General features: G+C 36.7%; 4 protein-coding genes across 4 annotated transcripts; 2 read left to right on the forward strand and 2 right to left on the reverse strand.

The window, feature by feature from the left end:
- Window positions 1–1564: 1564 nt before the first annotated feature.
- Window positions 1565–5240, forward strand: LOC109002074 (vacuolar cation/proton exchanger 3-like). Its single transcript, XM_018979664.2, has 11 exons — window positions 1565–1935; window positions 2153–2220; window positions 2316–2344; window positions 2455–2651; window positions 2780–2992; window positions 3678–3797; window positions 3909–4025; window positions 4167–4220; window positions 4397–4513; window positions 4624–4714; window positions 4863–5240. Exons 1-11 carry the CDS (start codon window positions 1639–1641, stop codon window positions 4916–4918), a joined length of 1359 nt encoding a protein of 452 aa, XP_018835209.1. The 5' UTR covers window positions 1565–1638; the 3' UTR covers window positions 4919–5240.
- A 3619-nt stretch (window positions 5241–8859) lies between these two features.
- On the reverse strand, window positions 8860–10358 carry LOC109002005. The gene is made up of 2 exons (XM_018979562.2): window positions 9731–10358; window positions 8860–9587 (listed from the first exon to the last, which is right to left on the reverse strand). The coding sequence occupies exons 1-2, from the start codon at window positions 10356–10358 to the stop codon at window positions 8860–8862; spliced, it is 1356 nt and encodes a 451-aa protein (XP_018835107.2).
- A 2999-nt stretch (window positions 10359–13357) lies between these two features.
- On the reverse strand, window positions 13358–14131 carry LOC109002001. Its single transcript, XM_018979549.2, has one exon. The coding sequence runs from the start codon at window positions 14129–14131 to the stop codon at window positions 13358–13360; it is 774 nt and encodes a 257-aa protein (XP_018835094.2).
- A 1276-nt stretch (window positions 14132–15407) lies between these two features.
- Window positions 15408–16566, forward strand: LOC109002045 ((S)-8-oxocitronellyl enol synthase CYC2). Its single transcript, XM_018979620.2, has one exon. The coding sequence runs from the start codon at window positions 15433–15435 to the stop codon at window positions 16564–16566; it is 1134 nt and encodes a 377-aa protein (XP_018835165.1). The 5' UTR covers window positions 15408–15432.
- Window positions 16567–17359: the final 793 nt, after the last annotated feature.

Genomic DNA, 17359 nt, shown 5'->3' on the forward strand with positions numbered 1-17359 from the left:
TTTATCTTACCAAATGTGTGGTATATGAATAATGAGAATAAGAATTTAATAAGTTTAAGAAGAATAAAACAAAACAAAAAATTTAATTTTTTTTAAAAGTGTGCATGGTGTGTGAGGATGATGATCAGTAACAAAGCTCATATATATATATATATATATATATTATATAAGCATGAGTAGTGTGACATGATCTTTTATGTAACTATATATATGTACAAGTAATTTGTATCATGATATATGTGGATATTGGACATGATCAGTACTTGTTATAATTAAGATTTAAGCAGCGACAAATGAAGCAAACGCACGAACTAAGTTGTACGTGGAAAATAAGCTGTACTCTATTTATTTATTTTCTTTCTATTCTTTAGTCAAATTATTGGACTAATTGGGATCTTTAGTCACGATCATTTGAAATTAATAAGATAGTTTGTGAATAGTAATGAGATAGTTTGAGTTAAGTATTTTTTGGATTTTAAGAAAGGCCAGAGAGAGAAAGTTAAAAAAGTTAAATTGTTTGTTATTTTTTGTTTGAAAATTTGAGAAAGTTGTAATGATTAGTTTGAAAATTTTATATTTCAATTATGTTTGGAAAGGAAAATATGAGATCTATTTCTAAACAACCAAGAGTTTCACTTTATTGCATAATAATGAGGTTGTTTTTTTTTAGGAAAATATTGAGGTTAATTGTTGGTCATTTGATCACTCAATCAACTTAATATGTTTAGAAACGCAATAATTAAAGCATTTTGTACTCCATATTAAATGGATAATTGAGTGTCAGATCAGTATCCAAAAATCTCGCATGCATGCATGGATATATAGCATTAAATAATATTATTTAATAATCTTCATATTATATTTTTGAGTAATGTTAAATATACTGTGCATACTCATTTTGAAAAAAAGTAAAATTTATTATTAAAAAAAATTCATATAGATCATAGATTTTTTTTTTCACTTTTTTCAAATAGAATACACGAAACTTGCACACCCTAATTACAACGAATGCAAATATCATAAAACTTCTTATTTCTCCGATTGGATGATTAAACAGAGAATGGGACGAAAGAATCACAATGGCCTTAATCAATCATTAATAGTTTTCTTCAAATTAGGTGAAAGCTCGAATAATATCGATCGGTACATGCATGCATGCTGCATGGCATACACATCACAAAACGATAGAAATGCAGCCACCTTCAGGTATAAACACGTACAGTGCATATATAATGAATCTATATATACAAACAAACTCATCCCCTGTACACACAGTTATTCTAGGATGCTTAATTATTTATACCACAAAACTTAGAACAAGTGCTGTCTATTAATTTGTTTGCCAACTTTCGATTAATTAGCACGTAGCAATACATGTTGTAGCAACAGGCAGTTCATGTTAAGTACGTGGAGCCTCATGCAAGAACCGAAACAAGGACAACGAAAATTCCCGGAAACTACCTTATAATAAACAAGAAAAACAGTGCCTCGAAGCTTTCAACCTACAACAAGCTTTGTCCTATATATATAAATATATATAACAACCATGAATAATACTACAAACGGAGAGTAGACGTAGTACTTTCGACGTTTCTCAGAATCACGTGGCCGGGAACGATTCTGAGATACCATTACGCCATGGATTTGCAACCTGATGAGTCGACCACCTTGAACAGCATGGAGAATGGAGATCCAAAGGGCTCGATGATCATGAACAAGGAGCTCATCATGATCAGCAACGGGAGGTCAGCACAGAACGTTTCGTCCTCCATTTTACGCAAAAAGTCGGATCCGGCGCTTGTGTCGAAAATTAGGTTCAAAATGCTTAGACAGATGTTGGCAAATTTGCAAGAGGTGGTCCTTGGCACCAAGCTTGCGGTGCTCTTCCCTGCCATTCCTCTGGCAGTCGTTGCAGATTTCTATAACTTTGGCCGAGTAAGTGCCTGAGTTCCCCACTTTTGGATAAGGTGTGGATGCATGCTACCTCCTCACAAACTTCAGAAACTCATCAAAATTTTCATGATCTTACGAAAATAGTTTTTATTTTTTATTTTTTTTTATCCCAAAATCCTCATCTTATATATGAAATTATACACACATATTATATATATAATTATGATGTGTTTATAATGATAGCTCTTTAAATTTGTAGCCTTGGATATTTGCTTTGAGCTTGCTTGGACTCGCCCCGCTTGCTGAACGTGTCAGCTTCCTCACTGAGTAAGTTAATGATCATATTTAAGATGACAATTAATGTGGGAAGATTTTCTAACATTTTTATTTCTTTTGTTTTTCCATCAACAAATTAAACTCAGGCAAATTGCATACTTCACTGGTCCAACGGGTATGTTTTTCTCATGAACCCCATTCCTTATACCTCAGTGATTCGGATTTGAACCTAAATTCATTGATAAAACTAGTAAAAATTAATATTAAGTAGCACTGAATTTGCAGTTGGAGGGCTTCTGAATGCAACATGTGGGAATGCAACAGAGCTAATAATTGCATTATTTGCACTTCACCAAAACAAAATACATGTTGTGAAGTACTCCCTCTTAGGTTCTATCCTTTCAAACCTTCTTCTTGTTCTTGGGACCTCCCTCCTCTGTGGAGGCTTGGCAAACATTAGAAAGGAACAAAGATATGACAGAGTAAGAGATTAATTTATAATAATCCTGTTTGTTTTGGGCCCTTTTATAAGCAAATTAACCATTTTCCAAATTTACAAGATGCATGGCCGGGGATCTTAGTTAAATTGATGATCTGTTTGGTTGGACAGAAACAGGCTGATGTAAACTCTCTCCTTTTGTTGCTTGGATTGCTGTGCCACCTGCTGCCATTGATGCTCAAATATGCCGCAGGGATAGAAAATTCCACAGCTCTCTGTACCCTTCAGCTGTCAAGAGCAAGCAGCATTATCATGCTCATAGCGTATATTACATACATCTTCTTCCAGTTAAAAACCCATCGGGAATTGTTTGATTCACAAGAGGTACCTGATTTATACAATTCTATAACCTAAAAATGAATAAAATATTATATATAAATATATATATATATATATATATATATATCCTATTTAACAATATTGATAATGTTCAGTACCCCTGATTGACGAGTATAATATTATATTGCAAGTGATTGACTTATAAAATTGCTATTATTAAAGATGAAGGGTAGAATTGGTAGAAATAAAGAATAAAGCTAATTTATATATATATAGAAGTCTTGATCTCATGTGGACCCAGCTCTCATGTAACGGTTGCTTTGTAACGGTTTCTTTCTCGTGAACACGTGAAAGTCACTCTCATGATATTATTAACGGTTACGTAAATTAATATTGAATCCTTTATCTACGTATATACTATATTACCCTTGTGATAAATTTCTATTATTGTCACGAGTTCACTCATGATCTACTATTTTTTTCCCCCAATACTCATATTCTGAAAACTAATTTACCATACATAGTATACATAGATACAGTCCTAGAGCTCATGAGCTAGTACGAAAGCTTTGCGTACTTTCTTGAAAAGAAATTGGAGTCTACTATTAAAAAAATAATTTTTTTTTTATGTAGAATTTAGATTTATTCATTTTTTTCAAAAAGCTTAAACATGACTTGCATATGATTCTAAGGTTGTAAATATCATTTTGGCACATTAATATATGGTCAGGAGGAGGAAGATGATGAAGAAGAAAAGGCAGTGATAGGATTTTGGAGTGCGTTTGCTTGGCTGGTTGGCATGACAATTATCATAGCTGTGCTATCCGAGTATGTTGTGGGAACCATCGAGGTATAATATATCTATCTATGATCTCCACATGCAGTCCTCCGAATTAACCATCGATATATAGTGCATGCATGCATGGTTTTGACTTTGTTATCTTAATTTGTAATGAATTAGGCTGCATCAGATTCTTGGGGAATCTCTGTTAGCTTCATCAGCATAATTTTGCTACCAATCGTTGGAAATGCAGCAGAGCATGCTGGATCAATCATATTTGCATTCAAGAACAAGTTGGTATGAATGCATGCTTGATATGATCTGATCATTTAGTTTTCCTTACTGATCATATATATATATATATATATATATATAGGTACTACCTTATAAATTTGATCTGTATATATAACAATATTGTGGGTACGTATAATAATGCAGGATATATCTCTGGGTGTGGCTTTGGGGTCTGCAACTCAAATTTCCATGTTTGTGGTGAGGACTGATCTGAATTAACTCATGCAAAACTATCTCCTAAACTAATCGAGATCCTCTTCACTTTCTTTGTCTGGAATGGTCATCATTAAATGATGTAAAATCTCTCCAGAATTGAACATTTAGGAAGATAAATCCTTCACCAAATTGATATGACCTATCAATTTCAATTTCAGGTTCCTTTAAGCGTAATTGTTGCTTGGATAATGGGTATCCGCATGGATCTAGATTTCAGTCTCCTTGAAACCGGTTGTCTTGCTTTCTCGATAATTGTCACAGCCTTCACTCTACAGGTTCATTATTTATCAATTCTTATATATATGTCTTGATCACGTCAAATTGATATATCCTTGACAAGTTTTCAATGATCAATAAAACCAATACATATTCAAATATTTTTCAGGATGGAACATCACATTACATGAAAGGAGTAGTCCTTTTCCTATGCTACCTTGTTATTGGTGCTTGTTTTTTTGTTGATAGCATACCACTGAGTAAGTACTTCGCTAAAAACTATATTTTTTTTTATCGTTCACTCCGATAGTTATAAATATTACAGATGGATCATATTATATATCTATCTCTTTTTCACTCGATCTATACAGAATTTAAGTTTTAATCATTTTTGTAATTTCTTGGCAGATGAAACAACTGGTAACTTAGGAGTCAAAAAATCCTCTGGAGCCGTGATTGCATGACCTGACAATTGTGTTGTCCCCTCCCTCCCCCCCCCAAAAAAAAAGGATGGTTGCAAGAGCTGCTGCATGGCTATGAGTCTGTAATTTCTTAATTTATTGATCCATTTTGGTGAAGTACTGATCATAAACTTTAATTTCCATTTAAATTAGAGAGAGTTGAGGGCCAATTGAGAGCTCGAACAAAAGTGATGGCTGGCTAGAGGTTAATTTGAGAGAGAGAGAGAGAGAGGTGGGGGGATCTTAAAATTTAAGGTTGGAGAAAGATGGGATTTCGATGATGTTGAAGATGTGTTTGTATATAGAATAATACTAGTCTTTCTGCTGGGGGCTCCGTTGGGTTTTTTTTTTTTTACTTCGTGGTTAAAGAATTGTTTTTTAATGATATTGTAAAAAAATTTACAAGTATTAAAAAATGTATGTAAAAAAAGAGAAAAAAAAATCACATAAAAAACACTAACAAGAACTCCCAACGGTGACTCTATGTCTGTCTTTCCAATAAGGGTTTTTGTTAATTTCAAAAGTCACTTCATATAAAGTGGACTGCTGGCAAATGGCAAGTCCTTTTTCTTTTTCTATTTCTTTTTTTTTTCTTTTTATTGTGATTATCATTTTTGCATGTTTTAATTTGAGCTATATATTATGTTGCTCTAGTGGAAGAAATGAGCACACCATGATATCAATCTTCCATAGATTTTTTTTATATTATATTAAAAAAACAAATTAAAATAATTTTCTAAGATTCTCAAGAATTATTTATTCCAAATATGTTTTTTTTAATTAGAAGAAAGATATATAATATGTGTAATCTACATAATATTAAATACCATGAAAAAAATTGAGGATCTAGTACGATCAGAAGATTCATTCACCAAAAAAAAAAAAAACTTAGGGGAGAAAACATTGAGCATTAATTTTTGTTGTCTGAATACAAAATGGGCCAAGAAAGCCCGAGTTGTCTGTAGTGCAGGGAAAGTTTCACATGTCTGCAAGTTGGCCCGGCTTGCTTGCTTTGTCTTTATTTGTGGACTGATCTTTGTACTGTATTAAGGTCCATTTCTATACGAGACAAATCAGATAGACAAACAAGACTTGTGTTATCATTAAAATGTTACTATAACTTGTCTCATAGACTTGTGTTATCATTAAAATGTTACTATGATCTTGTTTGAATATCGAGATAGTTTCATTTTATCTTAATTTATTATTATAATTTTTTTTAATTTTTACATAATATATAATAAGCAATTCAATTTTTTCAAATCTCAAAACAATAATAATATTCTAACAGTATTTTATTCAATTTATCTAAAACCATCTCATATCATTTAACTATCCAAGCGAGCGCTATAACTTGTCTCATATTCGTCCGTTTAAATTCTAATAAGAGAAAAATACAATTTAATTTTGTAATGCGCGTTTATTACATCTCTAAGTTAGCAAAAAATTATAATGTGTATATATATATATATACACACACATTATAATTTTTTTTTTTAATCTATCTTAGAGGGTTAAACTGATCAGTGAGTGCAGATAGAAAATGCTTATAATCCCTACTCGAATGACAAGGAACTTCAACGCACCTCATTTCATATGGCTCATATTAATCAGATAAATGCTCAAACAACTTACTTATGAGTAACGTCATTATATATATATATATATATATATATAGAGAGAGAGAGAGAGAGAGAGAGAGAGAGAGAGAGAGAGAGAGAGAGAGAGAGAGAGTTATTTTTCATTAGAGTTCTTCAAACTTGGGAGGATGGGTTAGGTAGATACATAAACATGCAGGATTTATAAGTGAGGTCTAAACTCCCTCCGGGGAATATAAACACTTAGGGGTGTAATCGGTCCGGTTCGGTCCGGTTTTAGATAAAATCTAAGACCGAACCGGTATGTACCGGTTTTGTATTTTTCAAAACCGATTACGCACCGGTTACCCTCCTAAATCGATACTTCCAGTTTTACCGGTTTTCGGTCTGGTCCGGTCCGGTTTTACGATTTTTTTTAAATGTAAATTTCACAATTTTTCATTAAAAATTTGTTTATAAAAAAAAAATTGATTTAAAAAAAATGTTTTATACTTTTATTAATATATTAGACTATATAATAGTATTAATATTTGACTATTGGTATACTTAGGGGTGATTAACGGTCCGGTCGGACCGAACGGACCGACCGTTTCGGTCCGGACCGGACCGGACCGAGACTTAGACCGGTCCGGTCCGGTCCATATTTTAGAGAACCGAAACCATTCGGTCCGGTCCACGGTCCACAGTTTTTTCGGACCGGACCGGACCGGACCGAATGAAAAATTAAAAAAAAAATATTTTTTATATATATTTTATATATAATAATTGTACAATTAACAATATAAATTTTTAAATATATTATTAATACTTGTTAATATTCTATAAATTAACAATATTTTATATATATCTTCATTTAACCTATCACTATTAACAATATAAAATTTTAAATATACTATTAACACTTGTTAATATTCTATGAATTAATAAATATATAATATCAATTAGTTAATTATATAGTAATTATATAAATTAATAATATAATTTTCATCTAATTTATTATCATTGATCATATAAAATATTTTTTTATTGAGTTTGTTACATAATCCACATTAATAAGTCACTTAATTTAATTTAGTATTTTAAATAAATTTTTTTTATTAATTATTAAAAAAAAAAAAAAAAAAAGGGCGGACCGACTGGACCGGACCTGAGTCCCTTTGGGTGTTCGGTCCGGAAAAATAATGGACCGAAAATTTTCGGTCCATCGCCGGACCGGACCGGCCCGTTTGCAGCCCTAGGTATAGTTATAAGTTATATATTAGTATTAGTTATAAACTTTTAGTGATTTTTTTTTTTTTTGGAAAGAGGACGGTACCTCAATTTTATTAATGAGCCCTCACTTGTGGCGAAGGAAAACCGTGGTTACAAGCCAGAAACCTTGGGGTTACACATTTTCAATAAAGACCAAAACCCAGGTCTCAAAAATCTTAGGCAGCAAACTAAATTTCAAGATAAAAAGACAGTACATAAGACACAAGATAACCAACCTAACCAACCACCTGCAAGAAACAGTCAGCTCAAACAGATAATAGAAGATAAAGAAAAGAGCAACAGAAGTAAGGAAGTACCTCACTATGATAATCGCAAGTAAGGAAGACCAATTCTATCCATTTGCAAGAGACCTCTTAGTTTGCCAGGCAACGTACCTCGATCCTCAACCCAATCCATATTCAGACCCTCAGCTCCAAGTTTAGCAAGGAAATCAGCAACGGCATTAACTTCACGAAAAACATGACTCACTCTATAGTCCAGACATTGAAGACAACCTTGCAACTCGTCCCAATAATCCTCAAGATACCAAAGGTCACACTTTCCCTTTTTAATCCAATTAACAAGAAGCTGAGAATCTGTCTCTATATCCACCCAGAAAAAGCCACATTGGCAACATCTTCTGACACCTTCCAGCAAACTTCTCAGCTCAGCAAAATTATTAGAGCCCTGACCTAAGGAAACAGCATAAGCTGCACACATCTTACCACTGTCATCACGAATGACACCCCCAGCCCCAGCTGAACCAGGGTTACCCAAACTACTCCCATCTGTATTAAGCTTGACCCTATCCCTTTGAGGCGGGTTCCATTTAACCACAGAGACTTTCTTAACTCTAGGAGGCAAAGCTGAGATATTCAATCTCTTCAAAATGGCAACATCTTGACTAGGAAATCTCATATAATTCTTATTTAAGTGCATGATTCTACAAATCCAACTTTTAATAGCAATCCAAACAGTGTCAATGGTGTCCAAATGACCATCATACCTAGCTTTACAACGTCTCTCCCAAAACTTCCAAGAAACAATGGAAGGAAGCAAACCAAAAATAGTCTTAACTTGAGATGACTTGCCAGCTCAACGAAACCAAAAATCAATTTGTTCCTGCCAAGTACGAAACTCACTCATATGCACACCTAACTGCACAGCCGCCATATGCCAAAGTTGTCTAGCAAACTCTCCAGAACAAAGAACATGATTAAGATCCTCCATATTACCCAAAACACAACAATTACACTTAGACACCATCGGAATACCCGCCATCTGAATCTTAGCATCCACACTCAGACAATTATTGGAGGCCTTCCACATCATTATAGACATCTTTTTGGGAATATGATTGTGCCAAATCCAATGGGCCCAATTAAGCGGAGGCGCCTGTATCCTAATGCAATCCCAAGCACTTTTAGTAGAAAAACTACCATTGTTCTCCTTCATCCAAACTAACACATCCTGTCCCTCATTCCTTCTAGCCAAAAACTGGTAGACGTCATTAGCTTTTTGTTGACCCACAAGCCTTTCCAAGAGAGGAATATCCCAACCATTCTCAATACGGCACTCTTTAATTTTAATCATAGAATGATCAATAACCGGATAGTGAATATGGAGAGGCCCACCTTCTTCCCAATTATCATACCAAAAAGAAAGATTACCCTCCCTCACAAGCCATTTAGAATTATGCAAAACATCCGGAATACTATTGACAATGGACTTCCAAACACTAGTACCCTTGTTAGGCACTAAAAGGGATAAATGCTTATCCCTAACATACTTACCTTTGAAGAAATCCGCCCACAAAGAATGACCTGACATCAGTCGCCAGGCAAGTTTCATGTGAAGAGCCTTATGAATATCCCCAAAATCTCTAATGCCTAACCCTCCCTCTTTAATGGACCACAAATCTTCTTCCAAGCCACCCATTTTCTTTTGCCATTTCCTTCAAATTCACCCCAAAAGAAAGAACTCAGAAGTTTGTTCAACTCCCTGATCACTATCTTAGGGACATGTAGGACAGCAAGCAGATGAGTGGCCATGCTTGAAAGAACATGACGCAACAAAACCGTACGCCCTCCAACAGAAAGCAGTTTCATCTTCCAACCTGCAATTTTCTTTTTAACTTTGCCAAGCAAATCAGTAAAATCAAAGGCCTTCAATCTACCATTAACAATAGGCACACCCAAGTACTTAAAAGGAAAAGAACCCTCAGAAAAACCAGAGATACGAAGAATAGATCTCTTTCTAGACATCAAAATATGTTTAGAGAAAAAAATAGCACTCTTTTCTTTACTAAGAACTTGACCCGACCAAGATTCATAGGAATTCAAAACCTGCATCAAACCTTTTATAGACCTTTTACTTCCATTAGCAAATATCACAATATCATCAGTATACATAAGGTGAGAGACAAGGAGGGTACCTCTAGCCTGAAAGAATGGATGAATACGACCATTATCAGCAGCATGCTTAATAAGGCGAGAAAGAACCTCTTGCATCACAATAAATAAGTAAGGCGATAAAGGATCACCTTGTCTCAGCCCCCGCTTACTTTGAAAGAAACCTTTGGGAGTACCATTCATCATAATAGAGAACCAGGGCGTAGAGATACAAGCATTAATTAAATCACAAAATTGAGCAGAAAACCAAAAGCATCCATAACATGTAACAAGAACTTCCAATCCACTCTATCATAAGTTTTAGACATATCCAGCTTAATTAACACATTACCCCCAACAGATTTTTTTATTAATAGAATGGACCATTTCCTGAGTCAAACTAATATTCTCAAAAATGCTACGACCCGGAATAAAAGCCCCCTGCTCCTAAGCAATCATCTTGGAAAGCAAACTAGTCAAGCGAGCCACAATGATCTTAGCACAAATTTTATAGAAAACAGAGCAAAGATTAATAGGTCTAAATTTATCAAAACCATTAGGCTTATCAACTTTTGGGATCAAAACAATATATGAAGTAGTGAAAAACCTGGATAAGCAGTGCGAATGGAAGAATTCAAGGATGGCCTTCAAAAGATCCTCCTTCACAAACTCCCAACAAATGCGAAAGAAACCAGACCCAAAACCATCTGGGCCTGGACTGCTATCAATAGGAATGCTGAAGAGAGCATCTTTTATTTCATCAAGAGACGGATCTTTACAGAGCATAGAGTTCTCCTCCTCAGAGATCACCGGAGAAATAAGATGGTTTAAAGCAGGCAAATCACAACTATTATGTTGACCCAAAAAATCCTGAAAATACTCAACAGCAGCTTGGTGAATATTAGCAGGAGAATTTATCTGAGTACCATCAACCAAACACATATCAGTTACCCTATCATGCTTTTTAACATTCAAAAGAGCATGAAAAATTTTTGAATTTTGGTCCCCATCCCTCAACTAATTCTTTTTAGCCAATTGAGACAAACGCTTCTCTTCCCGACTCATCCAAGTCGCTAATTCTAACTTGGCCACCATTAAATCATTATCCTCCTCCACATTAAAACAACTTTGCAGACTAGATTCCAGTCTCTCAATACGTTGTTCTAACTCATGGATAATAGTCGTAGTCTTACCAAAAACACGAATATTCCAATCACGTAAGACTATCTTAACTCTTTTTAATTTAAACGACAAGTTGTTAATGCCAACTCCAAGCCCCTCCTGTTTCCAAACATCTTCCACAAGGCGAAGAAAATCTTTGTGATCAGTCCACATGAATTGAAAACGAAAAGGACTAGGTCCATACCTGAAAGGGTCCTCTCCCATTTGAATTACCAAAGGGGAGTGATCTGAGGTGGTGCGAGCCAAAACCTGATAAAAAACATTTGGAAAACAATTAAGAAAATTAGAATCAAGAAAACAACGATCTAACCTTGCCCAGCTTCTCGCCATTCCGCCTTGGCCATTACACCAAGTCATACTTGGGCCTTGATATCGCATATCCAACAATCCACAGTTTTGAGTACATAGGTTAAAGTTAGCCATTGCAGAGAACTGGCGGGGGTGTCCACCTCTTCGCTCTGAATCATCTTTAATAATATTAAAGTCCCCACAAAGAAGCCAAGGAAGAGAAGGACTGCCAATATCTTCCAAATCCTTCCAGAGGATTTTCCTATCAATGTGATTACACTTAGCATACACAATGGTGAGAATAAAACCATAACCCTTTTCATCAACTTTGACCGTCAAGAGTTGACTAGAGCTAGACAGCTTCTGCACTGAAACATCCGAATTCCACAATAACCATAATTTACCTTCATTTTTTTCATTAGTCATGAAGTAATCACAATTAAATTTCCTCAAAAAACCCGGAATGCGATCCTCCAATAAAAAAGGCTCCGCCAGAGCTAATATGTTAGGCTTATACCTTTTAATAATTTTTTTCAATCGCAGCTGAGAAGTCCCAACTCCCCTTAGATTCCAAAATAGAATTGGACTAATCATAAATTGAGTTTGGTTGGACGTATCACCGCCCTAGTGGAACACCTTTTTTGAATTGACTTCCAAGCTTTATTTTTCTTACCCTCTGACTCAGAGTTATAATCTTTTTTAGAGTCCTCGTGCAAATTGTCTCTTTCTACTTCATAATCAGACTGGATTTCTCCCATATTACTATTCAACGAATTCTCCCGCACTAATCCATCAGTCCCATTAAATGCCGAATCAGCGCCTACACCACAGTATCCCACGGATACAAACTGCACCTCCTGCCCCGATAACCTCAGCCCACTCTTATCCTGTACTTCCGTAAAAGCTAACCCCACTTGTCCATTAATATCATGGTCCACCAGCCGACCAGCAGACAGAGTTGTCCCCAAAGGAGACAACACGTCTGACAGCACTTTCTCCTGCATTATATGTGTCACGGTTTCATGTGATTTCCGCACACTTACATGCGTTAAATCACTCCCATGCAGATCACCTTCTAGCAGCAGCACGCGATCGTCCAACACTTCATGCGGAATCACACATACATTTTCCTGTTGCTGCAAAATACACGTCTCGGCTTCATTTCCCTACAGAAATCGTTTCGCACCTACTATCCTGCCCTGTTGCTGCAGATGCCTTGTCCCAATATTTGCTGTATCACTAAACTGCTGTTGAACCTCTTCTGGCAAATCCTGCTCCGGCACGCCCCCCTCCACTCCCTGCTGCTGCTGCACAGCCTCCTGCCACCCCTGCAGGGACGCACTATCCGGCTGTTTCTGCTGCTTCACCAAATCCTGCAGCTGCGCAACCTCACTAGTCGAGCCTGCATGGTCCATGCAATAAGTTTGATTAACGTTCATTTGCATCACGTGATCACCGGGCGCACCGTCAGCCACTTTGTCATTGAAAATCACCACTTGCAAATCCTCACAATCCATGGCAGCACTCTCATTTAGCTTCACCGACCTTGTAGAAGTTTTTTTATCACCCTCGGTTTCAACCAAATGCTCTGATCTCAAAGGCTCTTCCACCCCATAACTATCAATATTCAACCCACTTTGCATCCCTTTTTCTAGATACTGACCTTCCTCCATATCTCCATGATTCGGCTTCAATTCCTCCTCCCTTTTTTCCCCTTTTTTAATCCAAAGCTGTCATCCCTTTCCCTTTTTTTTCTGCATTTCGAGACCAAATCTGCAGGTATGTAGATTGTGCCCCTGCTGTTTACAATTGTTGCAATATGCCGGTAGTGTCTCGTATACCAACTCTTGGCGTCTGCTCCTAGGCAATCCGGGTTTACCAATCCAGAAGTGGGATAATGTATCTTTGGAAGCATCAACCTCAAGACAAACCCGGGCTCCGTCTGTTCTTGTTGCACAAATGGTAGTATTATCACGACGGATAAACCTTCCAATCGGCGCCGTCAAAGATCTAAGAACCGAAGCATGGAAGAAATTTGGTGGTAGCCCCGGTAAGAAAACCCATACCGGCACACAAGGAGATTCGAAATCTTCATTGAACTCCGGCGTCCAAGCAAACGGTCGATAAAGAGCTCCTGCTATTTCACAAGATTCCCTAGACAAGGCCTTGTTGAAGTCACCCTCATTAGACAGCCTAATAAAAACGTTCCGAGCCCTTAGCATGGCCGAGACCACAGGCGAAGAGGACAAACCCCATCTCTGACGAATAAAAGCTCTAATGGCATCAAGGGAGGGCCTCTGTCTAAGGAATTTTAAGACCAAAGAATATCGGAATGGTAAGGCAGTTCTTTCAATTTCCTCTACCGAAAACATGAAGCATATTTCACCATCAACCACTTTTGGAGGCCTAAGCGCAACTTCCATCTCTGGCAATGGCTGAGGCGCTGCGTAAACAAGATCAGCATAAGACCTTGGCTGGCCTACAGTGGCAGGCTCGACGGCCGCCATGCAAGCAAGAGTTGGAAACCCTAGCAATACACCGAAACCCTAGCAGAGCAAAATCTCGTAAATATGGAAAGTTTTTCGTATATGAATATATATGTTATATTTAAAATTTCACATAAAAATTTATAATTATACATTATATATAAACCTTATATATATTAATATTTAATATATACAAAATATTTTGTATAAAACTTATATATAAAAATATTATTTTATTTTTTTTAATCAACGGGTCCGGTCCGGTTCGGTCCGGTCCAAAAAATCCCGGAATCGGAACCGGCCGGTTTTTACGTTTTAAAAACCAATTCCGGACCGGACCGGTTCAAAACCAGTAAAACCGGTCCGGTTCGGTCCAGTCCGGTCCGATTTTTCAATTTTCCAGTTTGAATTTACACCTCTATAAACACTTGTTAGAGAAAATTACAAGGAAAAAAGCACGAGGATTATTAGTTTATCTTCCCGGATGAACCTGCTCAACAAATACATGCATATATCATAAGCAATATCAATGGCTACGCAAGTTCCACATGTATTGTGGCCCAACCAATCAACAATCATTTCTTTAAAAGCAATAGAACAGAAATGAAAGAAATAGAAAAATGTGTTTAATTTGTCGAAGTCATGGAATCTTTGTGTTTGAGCTGTACCCATTAGGGGAAACGTGGTACTTAGGCCCTGCATGCATATAGGGAACCTACCTTTTTTTTTGGGTTGAATACTACAGGGAAAGCCTCGACCTTTGACCGGAAAACCTAAAAATTATAATATAATATAATATAAAACTTGGTTGCAGCCGCAAGGCCTGCAAAGTGAGGGCCAGAGGCAGAATCTGCCGGCAGGTTAGCCATTCATCAACAAGGTTCTATATATATACTGATCTAGGGCAGCCAACTGGATGTTGTTAATTTTAATAGTGATGGATTTGTTTTAACATCTAAGGAGAGCCATTTAAAAAAAGGGATGTTGCTTGTCTTATTACAAGTAGCAGCTAATGATAATTGAGTAAATAACTTGAAGCGCAGGCTTTGAAAATTCTGTGAGAAATTCTCCCTCAAAAGAAGGGAGGCCTCGTTGGGCATTGGACTAGAAGGGGTACGATAAGGAGACAGCTCTTTTATAATTTTTTTACAACTTTATTTTAAACTAAGAACAATTTTATAAAAATAATGATTAATTTTTTTTTACGATAATGATGTCTATATATAACAGAGCTTGTCCACAAGAATCACATATAACACAGTTTTATCACATATAAAGATGGGTCAGATCTCTAACTGAGGCAAAGATATCAAGTTGTGCCAATGGCAGCTGAAGAATCTGGCAGCACTGAAGCTGCCATGAACCATGTGGCAGTCATCTTTGGGGTGACGGGGCTAGCAGGGAAAGAGCTTGCAAGAAGGCTTATCTTGAAACCCAATTGGAAGGTTTATGGTATAGCTCGAAACCCTGAGATCATACCCTGCATAGAGAATCCCAACTTTCAATTCATTTCATGTAATTTGCTGAACCCCTGGGAAACCCAACAGAAACTCTCTTTGTTGCATGATGTTACCCATATTTTCTGGATCACTTGGGCAAGCCAGTTTCCCTTGGATAGCCAAGAGTGTTGCGAGCAGAACAAGGGCATGATCTCCAACGCCTTGAATGCCATTCTCCCCACAGCAAAGGCATTGAAACATGTGTCACTCCAGACGGGTATGAAGCACTACATCTCATTGCAAGGCCCTTTTGACACGAAAGTTCGTTACTACAATGAAGAATGCCCGAGAGTGAGCACAAGCCAGAACTTTTACTATGTTCTAGAAGACTTTCTCAAGGAGAAGTTGGCGGGAAAGGTGGCTTGGTCTGTGCACCGGCCTGGTTTGCTATTAGGTAGTTCTAAAAGGAGTCTGTATAATTTCATGGGGAGTTTATGTGTGTATGGAGCCATTTGTAAACATCTCAATCTCCCTTTCGTGTTTGGAGGATCAAAGGAGTCTTGGGAAGAGACTTACATTGATGGCTCAGATGCTCGGTTGGTGGCTGAACAGCACATTTGGGCAGCCACCAATGATGCAACATATTCCATGGATGTCCAAGCTTTTAATGCAATAAATGGCCCAAGTTTCTCATGGAAGGAGATCTGGCCTGCACTTGCAAAGAAGCTTGGTGTAGAAGTGCCTGAAGACATGTTTTTGGAGGAGTTTCGGTTCTCAACAGGAATGGCTGACAAGAAAAATGTGTGGGAGGAGATTGTGAAAGAGGAAGGACTGGTTCAAACAGAGATGGAAGATTTGGCAAATTGGGAATTCCTGGACATCTTGTTCCGATGCCCATTCAAACTGTTGGGGGCTCGAGACAAAGCTGATAGGCTTGGTTTTACAGTAAGGTACAAGACATTGAATTCAATGATGTATTGGATTGATTTCATGAGGGAAGAGAAACTTATTCCTTGAGAGATAAAAGGGCTTTGACTTCAATTGGATCAATTAGCAAAACAGGATGTGAGCACCACAAACTGCAGGTTTATTGGAGATAAAAATAAATAACTTTTGGCAGCTTGTCTTTTGCATGTGCTAGTTGACTGCCCTCCTTGTTGTTTCCTATTTTATGAGCATGCAGATTTTATTACCTAATTAAATAAATGTGGATGCCTTATTTCCCACCCTAATATTCCTCATCATGTCTTGGAGGGGTAGTCTGCCTAAAACCTAGCTTGTGTTCCATGTAGCCAACCCTAGCTTTTACTTCTGTAGTTCATGTGGAGGAGCTCCACAAAATGCTCTTTTTTTTTATTTTTTTATTTTCTATATAAATGCACAATCTACTCCTTGTTTTGGGTACTTTATATATATTTGTTGTCTGTAGACTGTACAAGTAATATATATATATATATATATGTGCAAATTCTCCATGCCAGTAGCATTTTATATATTTCTTTTCCCTACATGATATGTTGGAGCTTGAGCACAGATCAGTTACGTGTTTCATCCTTGACTTTATTTTTTTAGAAAAAAAAAAAAAAAAAGGTTCCGGATTGGGTGGGGAGGATGAGGAATTTCTTGGTTCCTCCTAATATGCTATTGACAGCTAATTGACATTGTGCAGGAACTTATAAATTACTAAGAGAGTTGGATTTTTGTATCCTTTGGTATATAAATAAATTAGACAAAATGGAAGAATGACTATGCTGACTCGAGCTATGTGTCATGTCATGCTGGCAGACTCATAGAGGTGATGATGAACAGT

The sequence above is a fragment of the Juglans regia genome, chromosome 14 (genome assembly GCF_001411555.2).
Source record: "Juglans regia cultivar Chandler chromosome 14, Walnut 2.0, whole genome shotgun sequence".
Classification (NCBI taxonomy): Eukaryota; Viridiplantae; Streptophyta; class Magnoliopsida; order Fagales; family Juglandaceae; genus Juglans; species Juglans regia.